Below are 25,116 nucleotides of genomic sequence, written 5' to 3'. Positions count from 1 at the left end.
AAGAGGAGGAGAGATAAATGGGGAGAGGGAAGAGGGGAGATGACGGAGGAGGGAAGGAAATAAGGGGAGGAATATAAGGAGAGGAAAGGGGAGAGAGAGAAGAAGGGAGAGGGAATTAAGAGAAAGGAAAAAAGAAAAAGGAGAAGGGAGAAAAAGGGAGAGAAAATTAAGAGGGTCAAGTTACATGGGAAGGGGAAAAAAGAGGAGAAACTTGCCGTATGAGGATAGACTCAAGCATTTAAATCTGCAATCTCTGGAAAGGCGAAGGTCACGAGGACACGAGTGAAGTTTATAGATGGATGGAGGGCTTTAATAAGGAGGATGTTAATATGGTTTTGGTTGTTAAAGATCCAGGTAGGACACGTAGCAATGGGTTTAAGTTAGATAGATTCAGATTCAACAAAGACATAGGCAGAAATTGGGTTACTATTAGAGTCGTGGAACAGGCTTGGCAGTCATGTTGTTAACGCCAATTACGTTTTTAAGGTCACAGTATCTATCATTGCCCTTCCTTTTTTCCCAGATGCATTCCCTCACACCCCCACACCCCATGTAGTCACACACACACACACACACACACACACATACACACACACCTGGTGGGCGGCAATCAGCAGGAGCGCGCCCAATTTATGGACGCATTACGCAAATTACCTGATAACAGTTTTCCGAAAAGGTGGCTTTGTTGTGCATTTTGGGCGGCGGCGGCGGAGGAGGAGGAGGAGAAGGAGGTGGTGAGGAAGAAGAAAAGGAGAAGGAAGAGGAGGAGGAGGAGATTTAATAGAGCTGTAATAATGGAGGAATAAGTGTAGGGTGAGATAAATGAAAAGAAGGAAGAAGAAAAAGAGGAAGAAGAAAAAGAAGAAAAAAAAAGAAGAGAGAAAGAAAGAGAAAGAAAAGAAAGAAAGAAAACGAAGAAAAGGAAGAACAAGAAGAACAGGAATATACCGAGGAGGAAGAGGAAGAAGAAGAAGGAGGATGAGGAGGAAAAAGAGGAAGAAGAAGGAAGGAAATAAATCAACGGTAATGAGAGAAAAAAATACACACACACACACACACACACACACACACACACACACACACACACACACACACACACACATACATACGCACACACATACACCTCCCCCGCCCCCCCTTTCTCTCTCTCTCTCTCTCTCTCTCTCTCTCTCTCTCTCTCTCTCTCTCTCTCTCTCTCTCTCTCTCTCTCGGGAACGTTTGCAAACATTAGCTCGGCGTCAACGTTTCTGGAGGCGCCGCGGTCACTAGCCTTCATGGGGGGGAGGGGGAGGGGAGACAGGGATGAGGAGGAGGAAGGGGAGGAGTGCAGATGGGAGAGGAGGAAGAGGGGGAGGTGGGAGGGGAGGAGGGATGGCGGGGAGTGTATTATATCATTGGCGGAGTGACTCAAGCACCCCAACGCGCTCAATGACCTTCCCTGCCTCTCTCCCCACGGTTATCTCCCTCATTTTCTCTTTTTCTCCCCTCTCCTTTCTTACCTCGATCTCCTCCCCCTCACACCTTAATTTCCTATACCTCCTTCATTCATCTCTCTTTCTCCGTCACACGTCTTTTGCATCCTCATTTCCTCTCACGCTTTCCCTCATTCCCCTTTCTCTCTTTCGCTTCATCAACTCATATGTTATTCCTATATTTCTGTCTTCTGAGCCTTTGTAGTCTCCTCAATTTCTATCTTCTATCGTTATTTTGCATCCTAATCCCTCTCTTCAACTTGTCAACTCCATATCTCACACCACAAGACGTTTAAATCATGTTCTATGCCCAAGATCATTTCTATATGCTGTCCATCTTCCTAATACAAGAGGTAGCGAGTATATATCTCCATTCTTTCATCCCTTAACCGGCTATTTCTCATTCTAGCTTCTCTTTTCAATTTGTCAACGATCCATATCTCACACCACAAGACGTCTAAATCTTGTTCTATGCCCAAGATCATTCCTATACGCTGTCCACCTTCCTAATGCAAGAGGTGAACAGTATCTCTTCACTCTTTCATCTTTTTCTCATTTTAGCTCCTCTTTTCAACTTGTCAACTGCATATCTCGGCCCACAAGACGTTTGATACCTTGTTTTACACCCAAAATCATCTCTATATGATGTCCACCTTCCTAGTGTAAGAGTTACCGAGTATATTTTCTCTCACCCCAGTCCACCTGTCCATTGCAAGAGTTTAACAGCTCTTCACTCATCCCTGTCACCAGCAGGCCTATAATCTTCAGAGCGGCGCCGCCCCTTACCTGTATTTCCTCCTGCCTATGACTTAAACTCCCATAACCTTCTATTTTCCTTGTGAATTCATCTCCCCATTGCCTATACAACTTAATGATATATTATCCCTTCCCTATCACGTTTAATCTCCCTTCTCCCTACGATATAGGACTTCGATCATTATCCCAGCGCCTCCCTTTTTTCCTTCTCCTTTATTCCTGTGCATCTTCTCTCTCTCTCTCTCTCTCTCTCTCTCTCTCTCTCTCTCTCTCTCTCTCTCTCTCTCTCTCTCTGCATATCCATCTGTCTTTCTATCTATCTATCTATTTATCTATGTTTACCGTACAAGAAGGATGATTATCGTACATCTCCTCCCGACCCGCTAGCTAGAGAGAGAGAGAAAGAGAGAGAGAGAGGACGCGGATGCTCCCTGGGTGCGATGTTGCCGCTGTTAACACTTTCCCCTAAACAGAATAAAGACAGATAAACCTTCCTATAGCGTATAAATAACCTTGAAACACACATTACATCATAGATCAAAGCGGAAAATACACGTAGTAATGTTTTAAAAGGGCAAGAATATAGAGGAGAAGAGTGATTGAGGCTGGGGCAGAATTTTGTCATTAATTCCGTTCTTGCGAGGTTTAGGAAGAAGTAGAAAGGATGAAGAAGGTATATCAAGGTTAATGAAGAGTATTTTAAGGTTTAGGTTGGTCTATAAAGCTCAAAATATGTTTAAAAAAGGAAGTAAAAGAGGAAAAACTGCGGTGTGTCAGAGGAGGGAGGGAGAGGTAGAGAGGGGAAGAAACGGATCATTATTCTCTATTTTACAAGACTCGGGAAGGTTCCAAAAGCTATTGAAGGATTAAAACTCCTCTTATGTGGTGTATCAAGGTTTAGAGGGGCATAAGAAGCTTTAGAAAGGTGTATGAATGGATAGAAAAACGAGGAAAAATGTATGGCGGATCAGGGTGGAGGGAGGGGTGGACAGGACAGCCCGATCAGTATCCCGTTATACAAGGCTCTGGAATTTTCCAAAGCCTAGTAAAGGCCTAAATATCTCCATGAATGTCTTAGCAATGATTAGAAAGGTTTAACGAGTACTAGAAATGTTTAAAAAGGGTAGAAAACGAGGAAAAACTGGGCTGTCAGGGAGGAGGAAGGCGCGGAGGAGGCGACAGAGCCAGATTATTATTTTTCGTTTTACAAGGGTCTGGAAAACTCCCAAGCCTATTCGAGCTCTAGATATCTTGAGAAATGCTTTAGCAATGACCACAAATGTTTAACGAGTCCAGAAAACATTTAAAAAGGGAAAAAAAATGCGGAAAACTACTGTGACGGAGAGGCGCAGAGGACGCGGCAACACAGCACGCCTCGCCATGTGTGTTGCGTCGAGTCACTGAGCAAAATTCCATCATTATTTAACGTTATTTAGCGGCTGCGTGGCCTCTGCCGGGACCCAGCGGTGAGGTGCGTGTGTGTGGGGTGTTGGTGCAGGTGTGGGCGCGGGCGTGGGCGTGTGGGAGGCGTGGAAGTGCTGGAAATAAGGAAAATAAGAGACGCCGGGGAGGAAGGATTTTGTCACTGGTCACCCTCTCGCCAGCCGCCCGCCTTTATTTCCTGTTTTTTTGTGTTTTTTTGTGTGTGCTTGTGAGGCTTTGTGGTGTGTGTTTGTGGGGGTTTGTGGTGTTCTCTTTATCTCAGTGTGTGTGTATGTGTGTGTGTGTGTGGAGAAGGGTGGATGCTGTGTGTGTGTTTGTTTGTTTGTTTGTGTGTGTGTGTGTGTGTGTGTGTTTCTCTATCGTTGTGTGTATGTGTGTGGGGTGGATGAGAATGTTGTTGATGCTTACCTGTGAACAGATAGTGGGGAATTAATAAGTAACTCTTTGTAACTGGGTGTGGGTGTGGGGAGAAGGGTGTGGATGCTGGTGTGTGTGTGTGTGTGTGTGTGTGTGTGTCGGGAAGAGAAGGTTATGGATGCTGGTGTGGTGGGTGTGTTTATTCAGAATTACACCCAACTCACCACCGTCAACCACAATGTGCTGTTCATCACTCAAAGCTTTTTCTCTGTTTAACCACTATAGTCTGTGCCACCTCAGCAGCCCCTCCCTGTGGACCATACACTCAGTAGCTTCTTTATTTTAATAAAATTTCTCCATATTCGTTGTCACCTGAGGTGGAATAGACTAATAACTGAGAGTTTAACAACCAGTACTGTTGCAACAGGTTACCATTTGTCAAGTTACGACAGGGCTTTGTTAGTTTAAGAGAATACTTCATATTTTTTGCCAGTAGCCTCTTCTGTCCTTAATTAAGTTTATTTTGGGATATTTAGCCCTTTTCTCTATGCCATACCATTACTGACATGATTAGCATGATGTGTGTAGCCATAACTCGTAAAAGTGGTTGACAGAAAGCTTGTAGGGTCCTGTGTCTGGCTGACTGATAGTGTTGGAACCAATCCCAAGGGCATGGCCCAGGGAGGGAGGGCCTGGGGTATGGGTGTGAATATAAAGAGTTGCCTGCCATGCTAATGTGTTTCAAGTTTCGATGAAGCTATTTTTCTGATAACCTTTGATTCTTGTTGATTGATTTGATAATTCCGTCAGAATTCCTTGTGTGTGCCTAATATAACTCCTCTCCTCGCCCCGCAGCATCATGTCGGCCCCGAGCCCCAGTGCCGGGAGTGCCGCCTCCCCCATGGGGCCCCCCCAGCAGTCTCTCTCCCCCATGCCTCCACCCCAGGCCACCTCCCCGGCTGTGGGGCCACCCCAGGCACCCTCCCCAATGGGACCCCCACAGGCACCCTCCCCCATGGGCCCCCCAGTGATGTCCCCCGGCCCCCAGCAGCAGGGGCCCCCGCCTGGCCCTGGGATGTCCCCACAGAGCGGTCCTGGCCCCCACCACTCTTACCCCCAGGGGCCACAGGGGGGCCAGGGGTGGCAGCAGCCCCCCGGCCCCTACATGAACAACTACCAGTCCCAGCCCTCCCAGGGGCAACAGGGCCCCCCCTCCATGGGCCCCGGCAGCCACCACCCGCCCCAGGGCCCGCCAGGACCCCCATCCAGCGGCGGCCTGGCTCCCCCTGCGAGTGGGGGGGGCCCGAACGGCCCCAGCCCCAGTGGTGGCAGCTTCCAGCAGGAGAACCTCCACGCGCTGCAGAAGGCCATCAACACCATGGAGGACAAGGGCATGCAGAATGACCCGCGCTACACCGACCTGGTCAACATGCGCGCCAAGTATGGAAACATCAACATGGGGCCGCCACCCCCCTCAGGGAGCACCGCGCCTGCCGGCACCCCAGGCCCCTCTGGGCCACCACCAGGGGGGCCGGCTTATGGGCCCCCTGGCACCCCAGGCCCCGAGGGGCAGCGCACAGGGCTGCTGAACCCCAACCAAATGCACCAGCTGCGGGCCCAGATCATGGCCTACCGCTGCATTGCCCGCAACCAGCCAGTGCCCCCACAGGTCACCCAGCTGGCCCAGGGCCGCCGCCCCGAGCAGGACGCTTCCAGACCCATGGGCCCGACCATCTCTGGGCCCAGCGGACCCCCCTCAGGGCCCCCTAGTGGGCCTCCTGGACCTCCAGGACCCCCGACGGGTCCTCCCAGTGGGCCACCATCAGGGCCACCTGCAGGACCACCTGCAGCCTCTCAAACTGGCCCCCCATCAGGACCACCCGGCCCCCCTGGACCCCCAGGACCTCCGGGACCCCCCAGCATGCAGTACCCCAGACACCCAGGTGAGTGTTACTGGTTGTGTTGTCCCCTGCACCAATACTGAGTCATAATAGTAACTTACTGAGTCACAGTCATGTACCTGTCCTGAGTATGAGCATTGCCGCAGGTCCCATGCCAGTGGTACGGCCGCACTACAATGGCACAGGGCCACCGCAGACCCCACCCCCGCCCACCAGCGTGATGAGCTCCCAGCCCGGCACCACGGGGCCCCTGCATGGCACCACACCCCGCCCCCAAGTGCCCCAAGCCCCAACAGCCACCACGCCTGTTCCTGCCGGGGGCAAAACCAGCCGCGTCACCCCCATCACCAAGCCCTCAGGCATCGACCCGCTCATACTGCTGCAGGAGAGAGAGAACAGGTGTGTATGTGTGTGTGTGTGTGTGTGTGTGTGTGTATGCGCATGTGTTTCTCTGCATGTTTACATGAATACGTACGTATTAACCTGTTTGTAGTTCGCAGGACATGAATCATTCTTGTATTCTCCTGCCTCTCTATATACTGGTAGTATTTATCCAATGTATCTTTGAACTCCTGAATGTTCCTTGCTCAAGCCACGTGGAAATAGATGCTTCCATTTGACAGTAAATTGAACTTTTTCAGTGGAACTTCTTCTCTGTTGATTCTTTTTCAACTAAATTTCTTCTGAGTTGTTTTTTCATGACCTTTCATTCCCTTATGCATCACACTGAGATGGTTTGGACATGTGATAAGAATGAATGGGGAAGACATTATAAAGAGAGTATTAAGGGTAAGATTAAGGGAAATAGCATCATAGAGAGACCATCAGGACAACAGATTAATAGACGGGAGTGAAGAGAGTGTTTATAAGAAAATTTGAGGAAAATGGTATCATAGGGAAACCATCAGGCCCTTTTTTTTGTTTTTGTTTATTTATACAACAAAGGAGACAGCTCAAGGGCATCAAAAGAGTGAAAAAAAAAGCTACTTACCACTCCCATAATAGACAAAAGTAAAGAGCAGCCAAAAGAGATCAATAGAGTGGATCTGTAACCCCCTGCCCACACCCTTCCCCAGGTTGGCAACACGCATCGCCCACCGCATTGACGAGTTGACGGCCCTGCCCGCTACCATGGCCGAGGACCTCAAGATCAAGGCCCAGATAGAGCTGCGGGCGCTGCGGCTCCTCAACTTCCAGCGCCAGTTGAGGGCAGAGGTGAGGGAGGGGCTGTTGAGTTAATTAAGGGAGTGTTCAGATTCATTTATTTATTTTATTTACCATTTTGATCGGTTGCGGCATTAATGAATTTTCTACAGTGCTTTTACGATGTTTTCAATGTTTTGTTTTTGCTGTGTTTTCTTTCGTTTGTTGTTATTCATCACTGCTTTACCTAGAATTAAGTTTCATGGTTTAGCATCTATGTTTTCATCATAAATTTCTTTAATATATAATTAGTTGGACCTTCCTTTGTTCTGCAGATTATTTATATAGATATTTTATTATTCAACTTCTTTCTCCTTTTATGTATGGGATAACCCCTGACACTACCCACAATTATGATCATTAAACTAACTAGCCATAACTAACCATCCAGTTATGATCAGTAAACTACCCAGCCATAACCAACTGTCCATTATCTTCAGTAAACTAAAAACCATAATTAACCATCAAGTTATGACTGGTAAACTAACTCACTATAACTCCCTAACCGTCCCCGTCAGGTTGTTGGGTGTAACCGCAAGGACACCACGCTGGAGACGGCCATCAACATCAAGGCATACAAGCGCACCAAGCGTCAGGGGCTGCGTGAGGCGCGCATCACCGAGAAGCTGGAGAAGCAACAGAAGCTGGAGGCGGAGCGTAAGAAGCGGCAGAAGCACCAGGAGTACCTCAACGCGGTGCTGCAACACGGCCGGGAGCTAAAGTGAGTGGCGGGGGCTTCCTCTTGCCTTTCCTCTTGATTCAGTAGGTCTGGATCATCCTTTCAAACCAGCCTCTTTTTTCTACTTTTTTATGTCTCTTTTTATGCATCTTTGTAGACAATAAAATGGCTTCTCCTCTGTTTATCTTCCCTATTTTTTCTTATCTATCTATATCTCGTCCACTCACTCCCTCTCCTCCTAGTCTCTCCACTCACCCCTCTACTCCTCCACACACTCTTGTCCTCCTTCTCTTCCTCCACTCTCCCTTCCCTCCTCCTCCTCCACTCACCCTTGTCCTCCTCCTTCACCTCCACTCATCCCTGTCTACTCCGCCCCGCAGGGAGTTCCACCGGCAGAATTCGCAGAAGATCAACAAGCTGAACAAGGCCCTGCTGATGCACCACATGAACGCCGAGCGGGAGAAGCAGAAGGAGCAGGAGAGGATCGAGAAGGAGCGTCTGCGGAGGCTCATGCTGGAGGACGAGGAGGGTTACCGCAAGCTCATCGACGAGAAGAAGGACAAGCGCCTCGCCTACCTCCTCACGCAGACCGACGAGTTCATCGCCAACTTGACGGAGATGGTGAAGGCACACAAGGAGGACCAGCGCCTCAAGAGCAAGGAGGAGCGCAAGAAATTGGTGGGTGGTTCTTACGTCTATTGTTTTGTTAGTGTCATTTATTTATTTATTTATGAGCACAAGAAACTGGTGTGTGTGTGTGTGTGTGTTCATTTTGTGTATTGATTTATTTACGAGTGCAAGAAATTGGTGGGTGGTTTCGTCATCTATTGTTTTGTTATTTATTTATTTATATATTAGCACAAGAAACTGCTGTGTCTGTGTGTGTGTGTGTGTGTTCATTTCGTGTATTGGTTCATTTACGAGTGCAAGAAATTGGTGGGCATCCATGGCATTCATTACTCAGTTTACATAATATCGAAACACTTCCTTCGCCATTAGCCATGCCCTCATTACCACCTAGAGAAAACTACACACTGATAGACGACACAAACTTACCCTCCTGTCTACATGTCCTCCACTTTCTCACCCCAACAGCGCGAGGAGAGGAAGCGAGCACGCGAGGCCGTGTCAGAGGGTGGTGAGGAGGGGGAGAAGGTCATCCACGTCCCCGTCATGGAGTCAGCAACCGGAAACATTGTCAGCGGTCTCCAGGCACCCACGGCGGACAACCTGGAGGCCTTCCTCACCGCCAACCCGGGCTGGGAGGTGTTGCCTGATGAGGACTCAGACTCTTCCGATGACGAGGAGAAGGCGGTGGTGGAGGAGGTGGTTGAGGAGGTGGAAGAAGAAAAGGAGAAAGAAAAAGAAGAAGAGGAAGGTAAGTGTTCTGATGATGAGGAGGAGAAGAAGGTGGAGGAGGAGGAGGAGGAGTAAGGTATTTGAAGAGAGGAGAAGAAGACAAAGAAGGAGAGGAGGGTGAGCTTTCTGATGATGAGGAGGAGGAGAAGAAGGAAGAGGAAAAAGGGATGAAAGAAAAAGAAAGAAGAGGAGGTGGGCGAGTTTCTAGCAATGTAGAGGTGGTGCTTAGTGGGCTGTTTTGCTTCTTGTTCCCTTGTTTTTGCTCTTGAACTACATCCCTTACTATAAAAAAACACACAAAAAAAATCATCCCTCCCCCTTCTCTCAACAGACAAGAAGGGCGACAAACCAGAAGACGGCACGGTCCCAAGGGAGATGCTGAAGAAGGCCAAGGTGGAGGACGATGAGTACAAGAACATTTCCGGAGAGAGGAACTACTACTCCATCGCCCATACCGTCAAGGAAACCGTCACCCAGCAGGCCACCATCATGGTCAACGGCCTGCTCAAGGAGTACCAGGTCAAGGTGAGATGAGCAGGAGAAGGAGTAGGTGGTGGAATTTGACAAGAGGAAAAGAAAGAAGCAGATGAGGAGGAGGAAGAGAAGGAGGTTTAGGTGACTGGAGCTGGAGAAAGAGGAAGAGGAGGAGGAGGGAGAAGGAGATGGTGGAGAAATTTGACAAGGGGGAAATAGCAGGTAGAGAAGCAGAAGGTGGAGGAGGAGAGGTGGCAGAAGCTGGAGGAGGTAGGAGATGGAGGAAGTGGAGCTGGTGGAGAAATTTGACAAGAGGGAAACAGCAGGAAAAGACAGGAGGAGGAAGAGGAAGAGGTATAGGTGACTGAAACTGGAGAAAGAGTAAGAGGAAGAGGAGGAGGTGGAGAAAGTAGGAGCTGGAGAAACTGGAAGAGGAGGAGGAGATGGAGTAAGTAGCATCTGAACACACTAATCCACTCACCCTTTCCACATCTCAGGGTCTGGAGTGGCTGGTGTCCCTGTACAACAACAACCTGAACGGCATCCTGGCTGACGAGATGGGGCTGGGCAAGACCATTCAGACCATCGCGCTGCTCACCCACCTCATCGAGACCAAGAAGAACAATGGCCCTTACCTCATCATCGTCCCCCTCTCAACCATCTCCAACTGGGCCCTCGAGTTTGAGAAATGGGCCCCCACTGTGCAGGTATGTCTGTGATCTCTTTTACAGGCATCCTTTTTTATCTTTGTTCCATGGCCACTTGAGTCTCTTGTATCCCATGTTATTAGATCTTCCTTTTCGACATCTCCTACACTCACCAGTTCATTCCTCTCCATCCCTCACTAACCCCCTTGTCCCTTTCACTGACCACCCCATCATCCTTCTCTCTCACTCACCAATTCATCCCTCTCCATCCCTCACTAAGCCCCCCCTCCCTCTCTCTCTCTTCCCAGGTGGTCACGTACAAGGGGTCGCCGCAAGTTCGTCGCGTCGTGCAGAACCAGATGCGTGCCACCAAGCTGAACGTGCTGCTCACCACCTACGAGTACATCATCAAGGACAAGGCAGTGCTCTCCAAGCTGAGGTGGAAGTACATGATCATCGACGAGGGTCACAGGATGAAGAACCACCACTGCAAGCTGACACAAGTAAGGAGGGGAAGCAGGAGTGGGAGAGGGAAGGGAAGAACATTGAGAGGGGGAAGGGAAGCAGGTTGAAATTAAAAAGGAAGAAGAAATATATGGAAAAGAAGTAGAAGTAGAGGAGGAGGAGGGCATGGAAGGGGAAAGGGAAGTAATGAAAAGAGGAGAAATGTGTAGAAGAGAGGAAGAGGCGGAGGAAGGGAAGCAACATAAAGACGATGAAGAAATATAAGCAAAAGTAGAGTTAAAAAAAGTGTGAAAGGATAAGAGGTGAAGAAAACCAGAGGAAGGGGAGCAACATAAAGAGGGAGGAAGAAAGGAAGATGAATGACTAGGAGTCTGTATTTGTCCATTCACTTCCTGTATATATTTTTCACACCTTCAAAGACACAAGTTTTTTCTCTTACATCATCTCAGTTTGTTTATTCTCCTGTTCATCACTCATACTCGGACTGTTTTCTTTTTGTAGGAGCAGCGAGTAATGTCCTTTTTTTTTCTATGCTGTAAAAGCAAAAACGAAACCCTCCTAACACATACCATCCCCACAGACACTCAACACCTTCTACAACGCCCCGCACCGCCTGCTACTGACGGGTACGCCACTGCAGAACAAGTTGCCGGAGTTGTGGGCGCTACTCAACTTCCTGCTGCCCTCCATCTTCAAGTCATGTTCCACCTTCGAGCAGTGGTTCAACGCGCCCTTTGCCACCACCGGAGAGAAGGTGAGGGAGAGGGCCAGGGAGGGATGGAGGAGAGGGAGGAAGAGAGGGATAGATATTGAAACAGGAAGGGTGGGAGAGAGACTGATTTGAGAGGCATTGAAGGATGGGAGAGGGATAGACACTTAGATAAATAGATAAGAGATGAGAAACAGAAAGGGATGGAAGAAGGGGAGGAAGAGACAGAGGATGGGAGAGGTCCATGCTTAAGGAAACAGACAGGGAGGGAGGATGAGAAACAGACAAAGACAGAGATAGAGAAGTATTGAAATAGGGACAACCAGAGACTCATCCAACCACCAGGCATCCTTCATCCTCACCCCTTTACTCACTCACCCGTCTTCCTGGTTGTCATCCATGCAGGTGGAGCTGAACGAGGAGGAGACCATCTTGATCATCCGCCGTCTCCACAAGGTGCTGCGTCCCTTCCTGCTGCGAAGACTGAAGAGAGAGGTGGAGGCCCAGCTGCCAGATAAGGTGCTGTGTGGGGCTGGGTTGTGTTGTTGTGGGGGGGGGAGGTGTCTTGTGTTATTATTATTATCATTATTTACTTGGTTATTCTTGGGCTCTATGCTTGTGGGAAAGTATTTTGTGTTAGGTATTGGGGTTATACGATGTGTTTTTCCCCACCTGTTCTTATCCAGTTATCTCTTTGTCAGTTTTTGTGTCTTGGAGAAACTGCCATGATCATTCCTCACTTCTAACAGAGGACTTTTTTATTACTATTATTATTATTGTTTACTTGATTATTCCAACCCCATAAGAGAACATAGGGATATTTAACAAAAAGGAGATGTGTTTTAACCCGTCCGCTGCGATTGGCACGGATTTGGCTTTCACTGGTAGCCTGGTAACATATACTCCCAAGTCTTTCTCTGCCTCTGTGGTGGATAGTGGATTGTTCCCCATGTGGTACTAGTATGCTGGATATTCCCTCCCAAGGTGCATGACTTTACATTTTTCTTCACTGAATTGTAGCAGCCACTTTTTGTTCCATTCCTGTAGCTTGGTGATGTCTTCTTGTAAGAAATCTGACGTCAAGGGGTTAAATCTCTTCTCTGTCTCTGCAGGTTGAGTACATCATCAAGTGCGAGATGTCTGGGCTGCAACACGTGCTGTACCGCTCCATGCAGACCCGCGGCGTGATGCTGTGCGCCGAGGACAAGAAGGGCCAGAAGAGCAACACCAAGGCGCTCATGAACACCATCATGCAGCTGCGCAAGCTCTGCAACCATCCCTTCATGTTCCAGCACATCGAGGAGGCATACTGCAACCACACCGGCTTTGCGGGCGGCATCGTGCAGGGGTGGGTGGACGGTGCAGTGTCTGTCTCTTGCCTATAAATGCTTCCTCTTATACCATCCTCCTCTTTTTCCCTCTTTTCTCCTCTTTAGGCAAGGGATACCTAGTTTTATTTTGTTCTGAGCTTCAAGTAATGGAGTTTTCTTGCTAATATGTTGTAGTTTTAACATTATATCCTGTAGTTATGAAGAATTTACATTTTTATCACCTTTTCTTTATAGTTTCTTACTGTACGTATCTTATTTTCTCTTACAACAAAGAATAATTCTACCCGACAAACAGCTGTCACCCCTTCAGCTTATAGCAAGTCAATGTATAAGTCTTTCCCTCAACTCTCCTCTTCACCATAGTAACTCATCACTTTCCTTCTCCCCCCCCTCAGACCTGACCTGTTCCGAGCGTCCGGCAAGTTTGAGCTGCTGGACCGCATCCTGCCCAAGCTGTACGCCACCGACCACCGCGTGTTGCTCTTCTGCCAGATGACGCAGCTCATGACCATCATGGAGGACTACCTCATGTACAAGGGATTCAAGTACCTCAGGCTTGACGGTGCGTACAGCAGACTGACAACACCGTGGGCCAACTAATTATTTTGTCTTGGTTTTGTGTCATAAGAAAACGTTGTAGTCATTGGGTCAACTTCCAACAGGACTTCTTGTACTATTATTATTATTTAGCTGATTATTCGTAGTTTCTGTGCTTGTGTTGCGGGGAAACTATGATGACATAGCTGTATCCTCTCAAGTGAAAGCTAGTCGTAATTTATCCTCATAATCCCTCCCCTCTAGGTATGACCAAGTCTGAGGATCGAGGGGAACTCCTGCGTCTGTTCAACACCTCCCGCGAATACTTCCTCTTCCTGCTGTCCACGCGTGCCGGAGGTCTCGGCCTCAACCTGCAATCTGCCGACACTGTCATCATCTTCGACTCGGATTGGAACCCACACCAGGATCTGCAGGCCCAGGATCGCGCCCATCGTATCGGCCAGAAGAACGAGGTGAGGGCCTATCAGACTTTGTAGTATAGCAGTGAGAGTAGTGCTAGGAGAGGTAGCAATGTGAAGCATAAAACACTAAAGGGCTCAGTGTGTTTGATAATAAGTGCCATAACTCAGAGTTCATATATGAATTTCCTGAAGGCACAACTAGAATTTATTTTGGTTATAGTTTGGTCAACTTTAGGGTATCTTCAAACACTGGATAGACAGTAACTTATAGCAAAAAACAAAGGAACGGCTCAATAAGTGACATTACTGAAGGTGCATAATTGAATTTTCTGAGGACACACAGTAAGAATTTTTTTTTGTTATGGACAGGTTAAGTTTAGGGGATCTTCAAACCTTCCATTCACCCTCCTTACCCTCACTCTTCTTTCTCTCACATATCCCTTACACTTACCCTCCCTTTCCTCCCTTCGTAGCCTAACACTCACTCTCCCTACTCTCTCCAAGGTGCGAGTGTTACGTCTGATGACCGTCAACACAGTGGAGGAGAGAATCTTGGCCGCCGCGCGCTACAAACTCAACATGGACGAGAAGGTTATCCAGGCTGGTATGTTCGATCAGAAGTCCACCGGCTCGGACCGTCGCCAGTTCCTGCAAGCCATTCTGTCCAACGACAATGAAGAGGAGGAGGTAAGTGTGTGTATTGCCCTGTTTGTATTTACCTATTTGTAGTCTGCAAGGCCTGAGCTAAGCTCTAACAGTCCCGTCTCCATATCTACATTAATCCAGCCTTTCCTTCATTTGTTGGACACTGCTCGCCTCCACCACTTCTTCCCGCAAGCTGTTCCAGGTGTTAATACTTCTATGTGGAAAACTATACTTTTTCAAGTCACTCAAACAGGTTCCTTTATTAAGTTTCTTTCCATGTCCTCTCAGCCCCTGCATTCTCGCAGTAGAGAAGAGATCATCTCTATCCACCTCATCAAACTTATTTACCAACTTATACAGCGTGATCAGATCTCCTATACTATAAGACCATACCCTAACCCCAGATTAACCTCTTGTGGGGAACCTTGTCAAAAGCTTTTTTTCAGATCGAGATATACACAGTCAGCCCGTCCTTCTCTTTCTTGCACCATGTCTATTGCTCTTGAGTAGAAACATATTAAGTTGGTGACACACGATTTCCCTTTTCTAAATCCAAACTGTCCTTTCATTTATCATGTTTCCCTTTTCTAAATGTTCAACCCATTGTTTTTTATTATACTTTCACAGATCTTGCACATTACACTTGTTAAAGAGACTAACCTATAATTTAATGGTTCAGTTTTATTTCCACTTTTATAAATTGGTACAATGTTTGCTCTCTTTAACTCTAAAGGCACTTTTCCTGTATTTATTGAGCATGTTATTATGTCAAATTGGTTCCAATAATTCATTTTTACACTTTTAGCTTTCCTTCCATCTAAAGTTTCCATCAGCTTCAACAGTTCCCCTTTCTCAACCTTTACATAATTTATCTTTCCACTCCTTCGTTTCGCTTTAGCTTCCCATTTATGAATCTATAAAACATTTTTGGTTCTTCCTTACAACTAGAAACTACTCTTTTTTTCAAAATTAGCCTCCTCTTCTGCGTGTATGTGTTTGAGAAGAGTGTTAAGACTGTATTGGGATGTGTAAAGTGTTGGTTGTGTAGTATTTGTGTGTGTTTGGGAAGAGTATTAAGACTGTATAAGGATGTGTGAAGTGTTCGTTGTCTAGTATTTGTGTGTATGTGTGTGTTATAGTTTACAGAATTTGAGTCTTCTATTGGTTCTCTCTCCATATCCATATTTCTAAAACTCCTTAAACTCGTGAATAAGAAACGGAAAAATAAGATTACCATTACCCACACCATCACCACCACCCATATCAGCACTACAGCCCATATCACCAACACCATCAATTCCATCACCCTCAACACCACCACTACCATCACCACACCACTTACCGCTATCATCACCACCAGGAGGAGGATGAGGCGCCAGATGACGAGACAATCAACCAGATGATCGCGCGAGGGGAGGACGAGTTTGAGCAGTTCCAGAAGTTTGACGAGGTGCGGCGGAAGGAGAGCAACCGCCCCAGACTCATGGCCGAGGACGAGCTGCCCGAGTGGATGCTGAAGGAGGAGGAGACGGTGGGTCTCTCTCGCTCTCTCTGCCATTGTTTTCTTCCCTCCCTTCTTTATTCTTCTTTAATGTCAGTTTTATTTTTCTTAGCCATGTCTACTCATTGAGAGGACTCTGGGGCTATCAATTTTTTTGCTCCCCCTTCATGGATGTCCCTTTCATGTTTTTCAATAATAGTAATAGATATAGTAATAATTATCCCCTTATTTGTTGTGAGGGCCAAAAGTGTCTTAGAATATGGGTCTTAATCTCATTGAATTGTAGCAAGTCTCTCACATTGAACTCCCAGGATTGTACGTAAAGAATCACTGGGTAACTTTAGACATTTATTCATTTATTTACATGATATTTCTTTTACTGACTTTCAAAACCAGTCCAGAAAACAATTGAGGGTATACTTTCCATTCATATATAGGCTGGTATGATAAGACACTTTGGGTTCTCACATCAACTATTTCTAAAGGTCAAAGAGGGGACCAGTTGGGTTCCAATGAGTGTTTTTTAGGTTTATGGTACAGAAGGGTCAAAGAACCACCAATGTCATGAAACTACCCCTAAAAATGCCCAAACTCCTATGAAAGCCTTGTCAAGTATGTGTGCTTGGGCGACGAAGTTTTAAAATACGACCCATAGACAAAGCAGGGTCAGCACTCATCACAGAAGCACCACAGCCACTACTAATGTATCTCTATCCCCTATAGGAGGTGGAGGAGGAGGAGGAGCCAGAGGAGCTGGGAGACCGTCGGGCACGGTCCAAGAAGGAGGTGGACTACACGGACAGCCTCACCGAGAAGGAGTGGCTCAGGGCTATTGGGGTGAGTTCCAGGGGCTGCTCGGTCTGGCTTGGGTCTCCTCTGTCACACTAACATGTTTAATTTTCGTTTGATTCTTGATTATCACTCCCTAAATTTCTCTCATAGTTACTTGTGCTACTTCATGTGGGGCTTCTCTTGATTTGTCTCTCTGTGGCACACACTTTTCAATATGTTTCTGGACTTGTTTGTTTTTTTGTTTTCACTCAAGATTTTAACACACTTCTTACACATTTCAATTTTATTTCTACCACTCGCAATTTCTCGCCTTACAAATAGTCGTACTTATGCTATGTGACTCTCTTGGTCTGTCTCTGGCACACACTTTTGATATATTTCTTACACTTATGACTTTATTTCTCACTCACACTGTATTTTCTCGTACAAATACTTATGTTCTCACGCTACCTAACTCTTTTCTTGGCCTCCTGTTTGCCTGTCTTGATTGCACTTACAACTTAACATTTCTCATTCACTTGTTTAATGTCTCAAACACTTAACATAATTTTCTTTTCATATATACTCACTATAGGTACTTTTTTATCACACAGTATCATTTCTCTCTTAGTTCTTTGACATTTCTTATTGCTCACAGAAATTCCAGTTAAAGTTACTTGTTAATCTTTTCTTTTTTTTGCATTGAAACATACACCTCTGTTTCACACACACCTCACCTGTCTCTCGCCTTACCCACCTCTGCTCGCTCATGCACACACACACACACGTGGCGTACCTACAAACACACCGCATCCTCTTGATATATTCCTGTGTGACGTGTGTGCATTTGTCCTCGTGCATGTGTTGAGTAGCTCGCTCACAACAAGGAAGAAAAAAGTTGTGCTGTGCCGTATGGAAGTCACCCACTTGGTAATGTTTTTTTCGTTCCATGCAGGCAGTTGAGGATGATGGGAAGGAGGTAAGGAGAGAAGGCTGGCTGTTTGTTATGTTTTATGTGTTTGTGTGCTGTCCAGTAGTTACTTATGCACACTAGATTCAGAAAGATGAGATGGATTGGACCAGGAATCTTGAATGAGAATCTGAGTGTGATGGGAAGGAGGCAAAAGGAGGCTGGGAGACAGTTTGTTGTGTTTATATGTGTTTGTGTGCTTGCCCGGTAGTGATTTATGCACACTAGAGACTGATAGGACAGAGGTGGTGGCTGAAGGGTCAGTGTGCAGGTGTGGTGTACAGAAGGATGCAGGTTCATGTCTCGCCTGCCTCTTCAAACAAGCTGGCAATTTTTCAGTCATCACTAAGTGGCCTAAGACTACCCACATGCTGCCCTGATGACCATAAATCAACCCAGACTCTAGATTCTTGCTATAAGAGGATCAAAGATGAGCTCTGGGGATCAGAAGGAGCCAAGCAAGGGTGCCACTATTAACACGGCTTTTTTTTGTGTGTGTGTGATGCTTCTGTGTTAGTTGTTCATGTCTGTAAGTAGTTAGTGTGTTGTCCCTCAGTTAGTGGTGTGAATGTGAATGCTGGATGGTGATGAAATGACTTGGAGTGCTTAAGTAGAAAGGTGGTTATCTTGGTGATGAGTGAACGGAGTAGTAACCGCAACTCTGGGGAAGACAGTAGTGCAGACATAGGCTCTTTAGTAAGCTGGAAAGGCATAGAATAACAAGAAAAATAACAATAGTGCCCAGATGGTAATAAGATGTGGAATGAGTCACCTCACAGTGGAGGTGTGAGGCTGTGAGTGGAGTTACGAGTTAAAGATTTATTTACACAGCAATAATTAGAGAAAACTACAGCAATAATTATGGATGGAGTTATGAGTTAAGGGTTATATCCACAGCAATAATTATGGAGGCACCACAGCAATGATTATAGCAAATGCCAGCAGCAGCAGCAGCAAAACAAGCAACACTCAACAAACTCACAATTACAATACCCTCATTAAAAAAAAGAAAACGACTGACCTCTAATAACGATAACCACAACAAACTTTTCCCTCGTGACTTCAGGCGATGGAGGATGACGAGGAGGAGGTTGTGGCGACAAAGACCAAGCGCGGCTCCAAGGGGAAGAGGAAGAGGCAGGACGACTTGGAGAACGACGATGACCCCAAGCCCAAGAAGCGCGGTCGGCCAGCCAGGGAGAAGCCGGCCGCCCCCAAGAACAAGAGACTCATACGGCAGCTGAAGAGACTCATGGACATTGTGATCAAATACGAGGACAGGTGAGAATGTTGCCTGCTTGCTGTTTTTTCTTTTTCTCTCTTGTGGTTCATTGTGAATAATAGGGGACTCTTAACTTAGCTGAAGTGTTGATTATCTTTGGCCATTAGTATAAGATGCATAAATATTATCCCAGCTACAGTCATCACCCTTACCATTTATTAACATAGCTGCAGCATTAATTATCTCTGGCTATTGGTACAAGTTGTAGGAATATATATCAATGCTCTCATATTCCAACAGAGTCCCCTAGAGTTATCCCATCCTTGGTCACCACCCTTACCTTACTACAGCCTTACCATTTATTAACATAGCTGCAGCGTCAATCATCTTTGGCTATTAGTATAAGATGTGTGAAGATAGAAATACTCAGATTTCAACACAAGTTCCCTAAAGTTATCCCATCTAGTCACCACCCTTGTCCACCTACAGCCTTATCATTTATTACCAACCTTTGTTTACTAGTTATTACCTCTTGCCCTTGTTTACAATTTGTTATGCTTGTTTACCTTTGTTTACTTGCCCCTCACCTTTGCTTACCTGTCCCCTCATTCAGCAGCGACGGCCGCGTGCTGAGCGAGCCCTTCATGAAGCTGCCGTCGCGTAGGGAGCTGCCGGACTACTACGGGGTCATCAAGCGGCCCATGGACATAGTGAAGATCATGACCAAGATCGATGAGGGACGGGTGAGTGAGGGGAGAAGGAGGAAGAAGGAAGAGTAGGGGTAATGAGGGAGGAGGAGAAGGAAGAGGAGGGGTGATAAGGGAGGAGGAAAAGAGAGCAGGAATGGTTATAAGTGTGCAGCACCAAGGAGCTCTTCTCACTTTGTCTTGTTAATGTTAGGAAGAGAAATGTATGTTACTTTGTTGTTTAAGACAGGCAGACACTACCACCACACTAAGACCCCATACTATAAGACCATACCCTAACCCCTCCCCCCCCCCCACTCCACTTCCTCCAACAACTACCACAATGTTAAGACCCCACAAAGTTCCTCTACAATACTACCACACCACTCCTACTGCACTAACACTCCATGCAGACCCTCCACACCCCTACCAATACTCTAAAACCACAGACGCTTATCCCACACTACCACCACCACATCCCCTCACCACCATCAATCTACCTCACCTCCCACAGTATGAAGATCTAAATGACCTGGAGCACGACTTCATGCTGCTGTGTCGCAACGCCCAGGAGTACAACGAGGAGGCGTCCATCATCTACGAGGACTCCATCGTCATGCAGAGCGTCTTCCTCAATGCCCGCGAGCGCATTGAGACGGAGGCCGACAACCTACCAGAGCAAGGTGAGGTTGAAGGTTAGTTTTGCTTACCTCTGTTTACCTCTCTTGTAATTCCTCTGCCACTCCATGCTGTTTGTGATGGGATAATGTGTATTGGAGGACCACGGATCATCAGTGGAGATATGTGTGTTGTTTCTGTGCGGTGGAATATTCTGTAACTTACTTTAACTCTAAATATTAATGTTAACTTAGTAATTGTGGTTTGGTTATCCCTCCTCAGAGCACAAGGTGAGAGAAAGTCTACCTAGGTTTGATTTCTCTCTCCACTTTCCTATGTTACTCGTCATCTTTGCCTGTCAGCCTCTCTCTTGTTTCTTCCCTTATGACCTTCCTCTTTTACTCCTTTCTCTACTTCCTTCATGGTTAAAATCACTCCCAACTTCACATATTGCAGAGATCCAAGTCCTGACAATAAACTTAACCAGACTTTCCTCCCCTTTACAGAGTTTGAAGAGGAAGAGGAGGAGGAGGAGGAAGAGGAGGAGGTTGCACGTAAAAAGAAGGGCAAAAAGAACAAGGGGGAGAAGGGCAGAGGTCGCAGGAAAAGGGTCAAGTACGCCGATGACTCAGACGACGAGGAGGATGATGACGACGTGAGTAAGAGAGGAGGACAGTAGAGACCTGGCCAGCGGGACGGAGGAGGAGGTGGAGATGAGGTGTAGCCCCCCACCCCTCCCCACCTTACCCCCCCAGCAGTAGTAACAATGCTAGTCCTTCTCTGTGCCCCTTCTGCCATTCACCCTTTCTCTCCTTCCTCACATCTCTTTCCTCACCCCTTCCACAACTCCCTCCCTCCTTAGTACACCCACACTGCTGTCTCTGCCTTTCACCCTTTCTTTACTTCATGTCCCCTTCTTAAAACCCCTTCCATCACTCCTTCCCTCCTTAGTACATCCACTGCTGTCTCTGCCTTTCCATGCCTGACCTTCCTCCTCACTATTCAATGCTCTTTCTTCCCTCTCTACTCCAAGATGATGACAGGCTATTTCCTCTCTTCCATCCATACTCTACTCCCCTCAGAAATGCCCAGAGCTCTTCCTTTTCCTTTTAAGATTGGTTCCCTCCTTCACTACACACACTGCCCTTCTCTCTCTACCCCGAAAACTAATTATCATCTTAGTGCCCCCCCTAATAAAAGCTCTGATGCCTGACTCTGTTTAGAAACACCCTCTTCAGAGCACACTCAAAATAAAAAGTAATTCCCCATCCCATGACACCAATGGCCTCATCTCTCTTCAGTGTTGTGCTCCCTTGCTAGTCATTCCTCCCTATCCCCTCCCCTCCTTTCCATTTTGGCACTTGACCTCCTCCCTCCTCATCTACTCCCGTTCTTTCCCCTTATAGAACATAACCTCCCTTCCCACCCTATCCCCCTGTAGCACTTCTCCCTCCCCACCTGCTCCCCTCCCCCTGTGGCTGCTGGCTGGGTCATTCACCTGTAAGGTCACTTGGCATGGCTGCTCACCACTGCTGCTGCTGCCACTTTGCGCCTCTCCGCCACACTGGACGACTGACGCGCCCGAATACCCAGCGGCCGTTTTTGCTCCCCCTGGCACTGGGTGCATGTGGGTCCGTCTCTCTGTCGTCCGCGGGAGGCGTGGCGGTTCTTAAGTTCATCCTTAGTTTGTTTGTCTCCTGCCTGCAGCATTTTGAAGACTTGTATTTTCCACTTGGTTCATGTTATTTATTTATTTTTGTTTTATCATTTTATTCTTCACTTTATGTATTTTAAGGCTCACTTTTCATTCTCCATATTATGATTTCAGTACCTTTTCTTTCTTGCCTTGCTGTTTTCATTCATTCCATCTTTTGAAGCTCTTAGCCGTAAGTTTTCTTCTCTTACCTTCGTTCCAGAATGATTTTCTTTACTGTTGCTTTTTTCAGTGAGGTGGAAAGGCGCCTGAGGCAAGAGAAGAACAAAGGTGTATTTGATGTGAGGCGCGGCTTAGCTTAGGCCTCCTGGCTTGGTCGGCTTTTGAGGGGTACATAGATATATGGTGATGGTGGGGCTCTTGTGACGGTGTGAAGGACTGCTTGTCTCGTACACGGCTGGGAGAAAAGGGTAACAAAGGCCAGTATTATCAGACTTTTTCGGCTCTCACAGCAACTATTTCATTAGGCCACAAAGGAGATTGGTTGGGTTCTCATGAGTGCTCACATTCATGGTGCAGAAGCCTCATCAAGCTCCCACCAGGCTGGTAAAACTACCCATGGAAATACCCACACAACAACCTCCACAAAAGCCTTATCGAATCTGGGTGTGTGAGCCCCGAAATGTTTGAGAGTATTGGTCCAAGACTCCTCAGCACTCCAGACCAGCAGAGTGAAGCTAAATCTCATGGGCAACAATTAACACATTCGCATCACACCACTATTCAGTTCTCTAATGGGTGCTTCTTCGACCTAGTGAGGGAATTTGGTGTCAAGTTTGTAATTTTCATAAACTTAGTCCTGTCGTGTAAGTTAGAGGGTCCCGGGGTTGGGTAGAGAGGCAGGTAGAAGCAGCCACTAGTTTTGATATGGCAGGGAAAGGGTTTAAAGTTTACCCTATTGTTCATCTTAACTGGAATCGTCTCACTCACAGGGCAAACGGCTGCATCCTGTCGTGATTCACGGTTAGATTCTTACCAAGTGGCAGCATTTTCACTTTTCTGACATTTTTTTCATGAATTCCACCACACATTTTTTTCCACCACTTTTCATTCACTTCATAACTGGTGGGTGGGTAGTGGGTAAGTGGGCAGACGTCTGTGGGTTGAGTGACGTCCTTGCATGCAACCTTAGCCTGTGATGGTGCACGAGAGAACACTGTATTGTCACAAGAGGGTCAGGATGTTTAGTACTTGTGTTATAGTCTTTGGGTGTCCCGGGCAGGGGGAAACAGAGATCAATGAGTGCAGCGGCCATTACATTACCAGGCAAGAGGAACGTGAGATTAAGAAGACTGAATATTCTAATTCATGTATATTTATAGTATTGAATATGCACAAATGAAAGTTTGGCCAATTTATAAGTTATGAACATTTTAGCCTGTCATGTTTGCATATTATAAATGTAACAGGTTGAGAGGTATAATTTGTATTGAGTAATTCACAATGTACACTAATAGTTATTGTATTAAGTCTAAGACAGTGTCCTCTGTGCTTTTAGTTAACTTATTAAAAGGGAGGGAAGGAAGGAAGGAGAATATCTTTTATGTCAAACAAGTTGCCCATCTCATTCCATGGTGTAGTGTGTGTCTCGTCAACATGCTAGACTGTACAGAGGAATGGAAGTGTAGGTGTCATGATACACATTAATAAATATGTCCAGAAGACCAAATGTTTCCTTCACCTCAAATACTCCCCATACAAACACCTCCTATATAGTCCGAGTGTATGTACAATAAATAGCATGTGTATGTATATGAGTAATGTGGAATGATATATGTCTGCAGCTCCTCTCAGAAAGTAAAGGGTGAAGGAGGGACAGAAGGGAACATGAGAAAATTTGGCCAGGCAAGAAGATGGATGCTATATGGTAAAGGCTCCTGGGCTAGAGATAAGAGTAACATGGCTTGAAATATTTAACTGCATCTGCCATAAGAGTACAGGGTGAAAAAGGGAGAGAGAGGAGTGAGATGAACTAACAGGCAAAAAAGATAGATGCTGTATGGTAAAGGCTACTCGACAAGAGATAACAGTAACATGGATTGACATTTAACTGCATCTACTACTACCATATGAGTACAGGGTGAAGACGGGAGAGAGAGAGGAGTGAGATGAACTGGAGGGATAGAAGATGGATGCTGTATGGTAGAGGCTGAACGAAAGAGAGATGAATTGAGCAGGCAAGGAGATGGATGCTGCATGATATAAGTTTAAGAGTAATGTGGATTGATGTATTTGACTGCAGATGTCCTAAGAATAGAGGGTGAAAAAGAGAGAGAGAGGAGAGAGATGAACTGGAAGGCAAGAAAAGTGATGCTGTATGGTAAAGGATACTGGGCAAGAGTTTACAGTTACAGGGATTGAAATATTGAAATACCTCCCCAACCTGGAATGTGGATGTACAAACTAGAGGTATACTTCGCTGTGTCTCGGGGCTCCTCCTTCCGCTTGTCTGCTTCCCACGGCTCCGGCCAGACAGGTGCTGCCTCCACGCTCACCTGGAAGCACACAGACATTAGTACAGGTGAAGGTAATGGTGGGATGCAATACTCAAACTAAAGGGACAAATAAGGAGGATCACTACCACACAGAACAGTACATAACTCATCACTACTACAACACAGGTGACGGTAAAGGTGGGACAAACTAAACTAAAGGGAAGGGACAAACTAAACTAAACTGAAGGGATAAACTAAACTAGACTGAAGGGACAAACTAAACTAAAGGGAAGGGACAAACTAAACTAAACTGAAGGGACAAACTAAACTAAACTGAAGGGATAAACTAAACTAGACTGAAGGGACAAACTAAACTAAAGGGAAGGGACAAACTAAACTAAAGGGAAGGGACAAACTAAACTAAACTGAAGGGACAAACTAAACTAGACTGAAGGGACAAACTAAACTAAACTGAAGGGACAAACTAAACTAGACTGAAGGGACAAACTAAATGAGCATCACTAAGGGACATAATACAACACAGCTACGCCATATTACTACATACACCTCCATCTCTCTTGGCCACTCTTCTAAACTTTTTTTCATTCGTAGTGGGCAGTGGTCAGAGGGCTTGTATTTATTCTCTATTAATATTACTATTATTATTATACAGCAAAGGAAATAGCTGATCAAGGGAAACAAATGACATGTCAGCATTAACCTCTTTTCATATTAATCCTCCTATACCCCACCCCTGTTCTCCTAAGCACCGCCCACCACAACCTAGCCTCGATAAGCC

At 46.4% G+C, this 25,116-nt stretch overlaps 1 protein-coding gene across 9 annotated transcripts in view; it reads left to right on the top strand.

Annotated features, from left to right (window-relative positions):
• The window catches only part of LOC127007940 (transcription activator BRG1-like), a 51,189-nt gene extending 27,645 nt beyond the window's left edge, over positions 1–23,544 (top strand). Inside the window, exons 1-24 of one of the 9 annotated variants that reach the window (XM_050879466.1) lie at positions 3,541–3,699; positions 4,884–5,971; positions 6,076–6,328; positions 7,006–7,144; positions 7,651–7,853; positions 8,192–8,489; positions 8,907–9,189; positions 9,502–9,695; positions 10,142–10,351; positions 10,600–10,794; positions 11,337–11,510; positions 11,871–11,984; positions 12,578–12,813; positions 13,192–13,358; positions 13,598–13,806; positions 14,260–14,448; positions 15,761–15,931; positions 16,625–16,738; positions 17,628–17,651; positions 18,709–18,923; positions 19,478–19,607; positions 20,065–20,245; positions 20,675–20,823; positions 22,115–23,544. In XM_050879466.1, coding sequence (XP_050735423.1) covers positions 4,888–5,971; positions 6,076–6,328; positions 7,006–7,144; positions 7,651–7,853; positions 8,192–8,489; positions 8,907–9,189; positions 9,502–9,695; positions 10,142–10,351; positions 10,600–10,794; positions 11,337–11,510; positions 11,871–11,984; positions 12,578–12,813; positions 13,192–13,358; positions 13,598–13,806; positions 14,260–14,448; positions 15,761–15,931; positions 16,625–16,738; positions 17,628–17,651; positions 18,709–18,923; positions 19,478–19,607; positions 20,065–20,245; positions 20,675–20,823; positions 22,115–22,117 — 4,935 coding nt within the window. In that variant the 5' untranslated portion in view covers positions 3,541–3,699; positions 4,884–4,887 and the 3' untranslated portion in view covers positions 22,118–23,544. Of the gene's footprint in view, positions 1–3,540; positions 3,700–4,883; positions 5,972–6,075; positions 6,329–7,005; positions 7,145–7,650; positions 7,854–8,191; positions 8,490–8,906; positions 9,190–9,501; positions 9,696–10,141; positions 10,352–10,599; positions 10,795–11,336; positions 11,511–11,870; positions 11,985–12,577; positions 12,814–13,191; positions 13,359–13,597; positions 13,807–14,259; positions 14,449–15,760; positions 15,932–16,624; positions 16,739–17,627; positions 17,652–18,708; positions 18,924–19,477; positions 19,608–20,064; positions 20,246–20,674 lie in introns of those variants that run through there. The other 8 variants (XM_050879464.1, XM_050879463.1, XM_050879465.1 and 5 more) reach the window with 8 other exon arrangements.
• Positions 23,545–25,116: the final 1,572 nt, after the last annotated feature.

Source organism: Eriocheir sinensis, chromosome 36 (assembly GCF_024679095.1).
Source record: "Eriocheir sinensis breed Jianghai 21 chromosome 36, ASM2467909v1, whole genome shotgun sequence".
Taxonomy (NCBI): domain Eukaryota; kingdom Metazoa; phylum Arthropoda; class Malacostraca; order Decapoda; family Varunidae; genus Eriocheir; species Eriocheir sinensis.
Note: the sequence above shows the minus strand (reverse complement) of the source record. Positions and strands in the feature narration are given on the sequence as shown.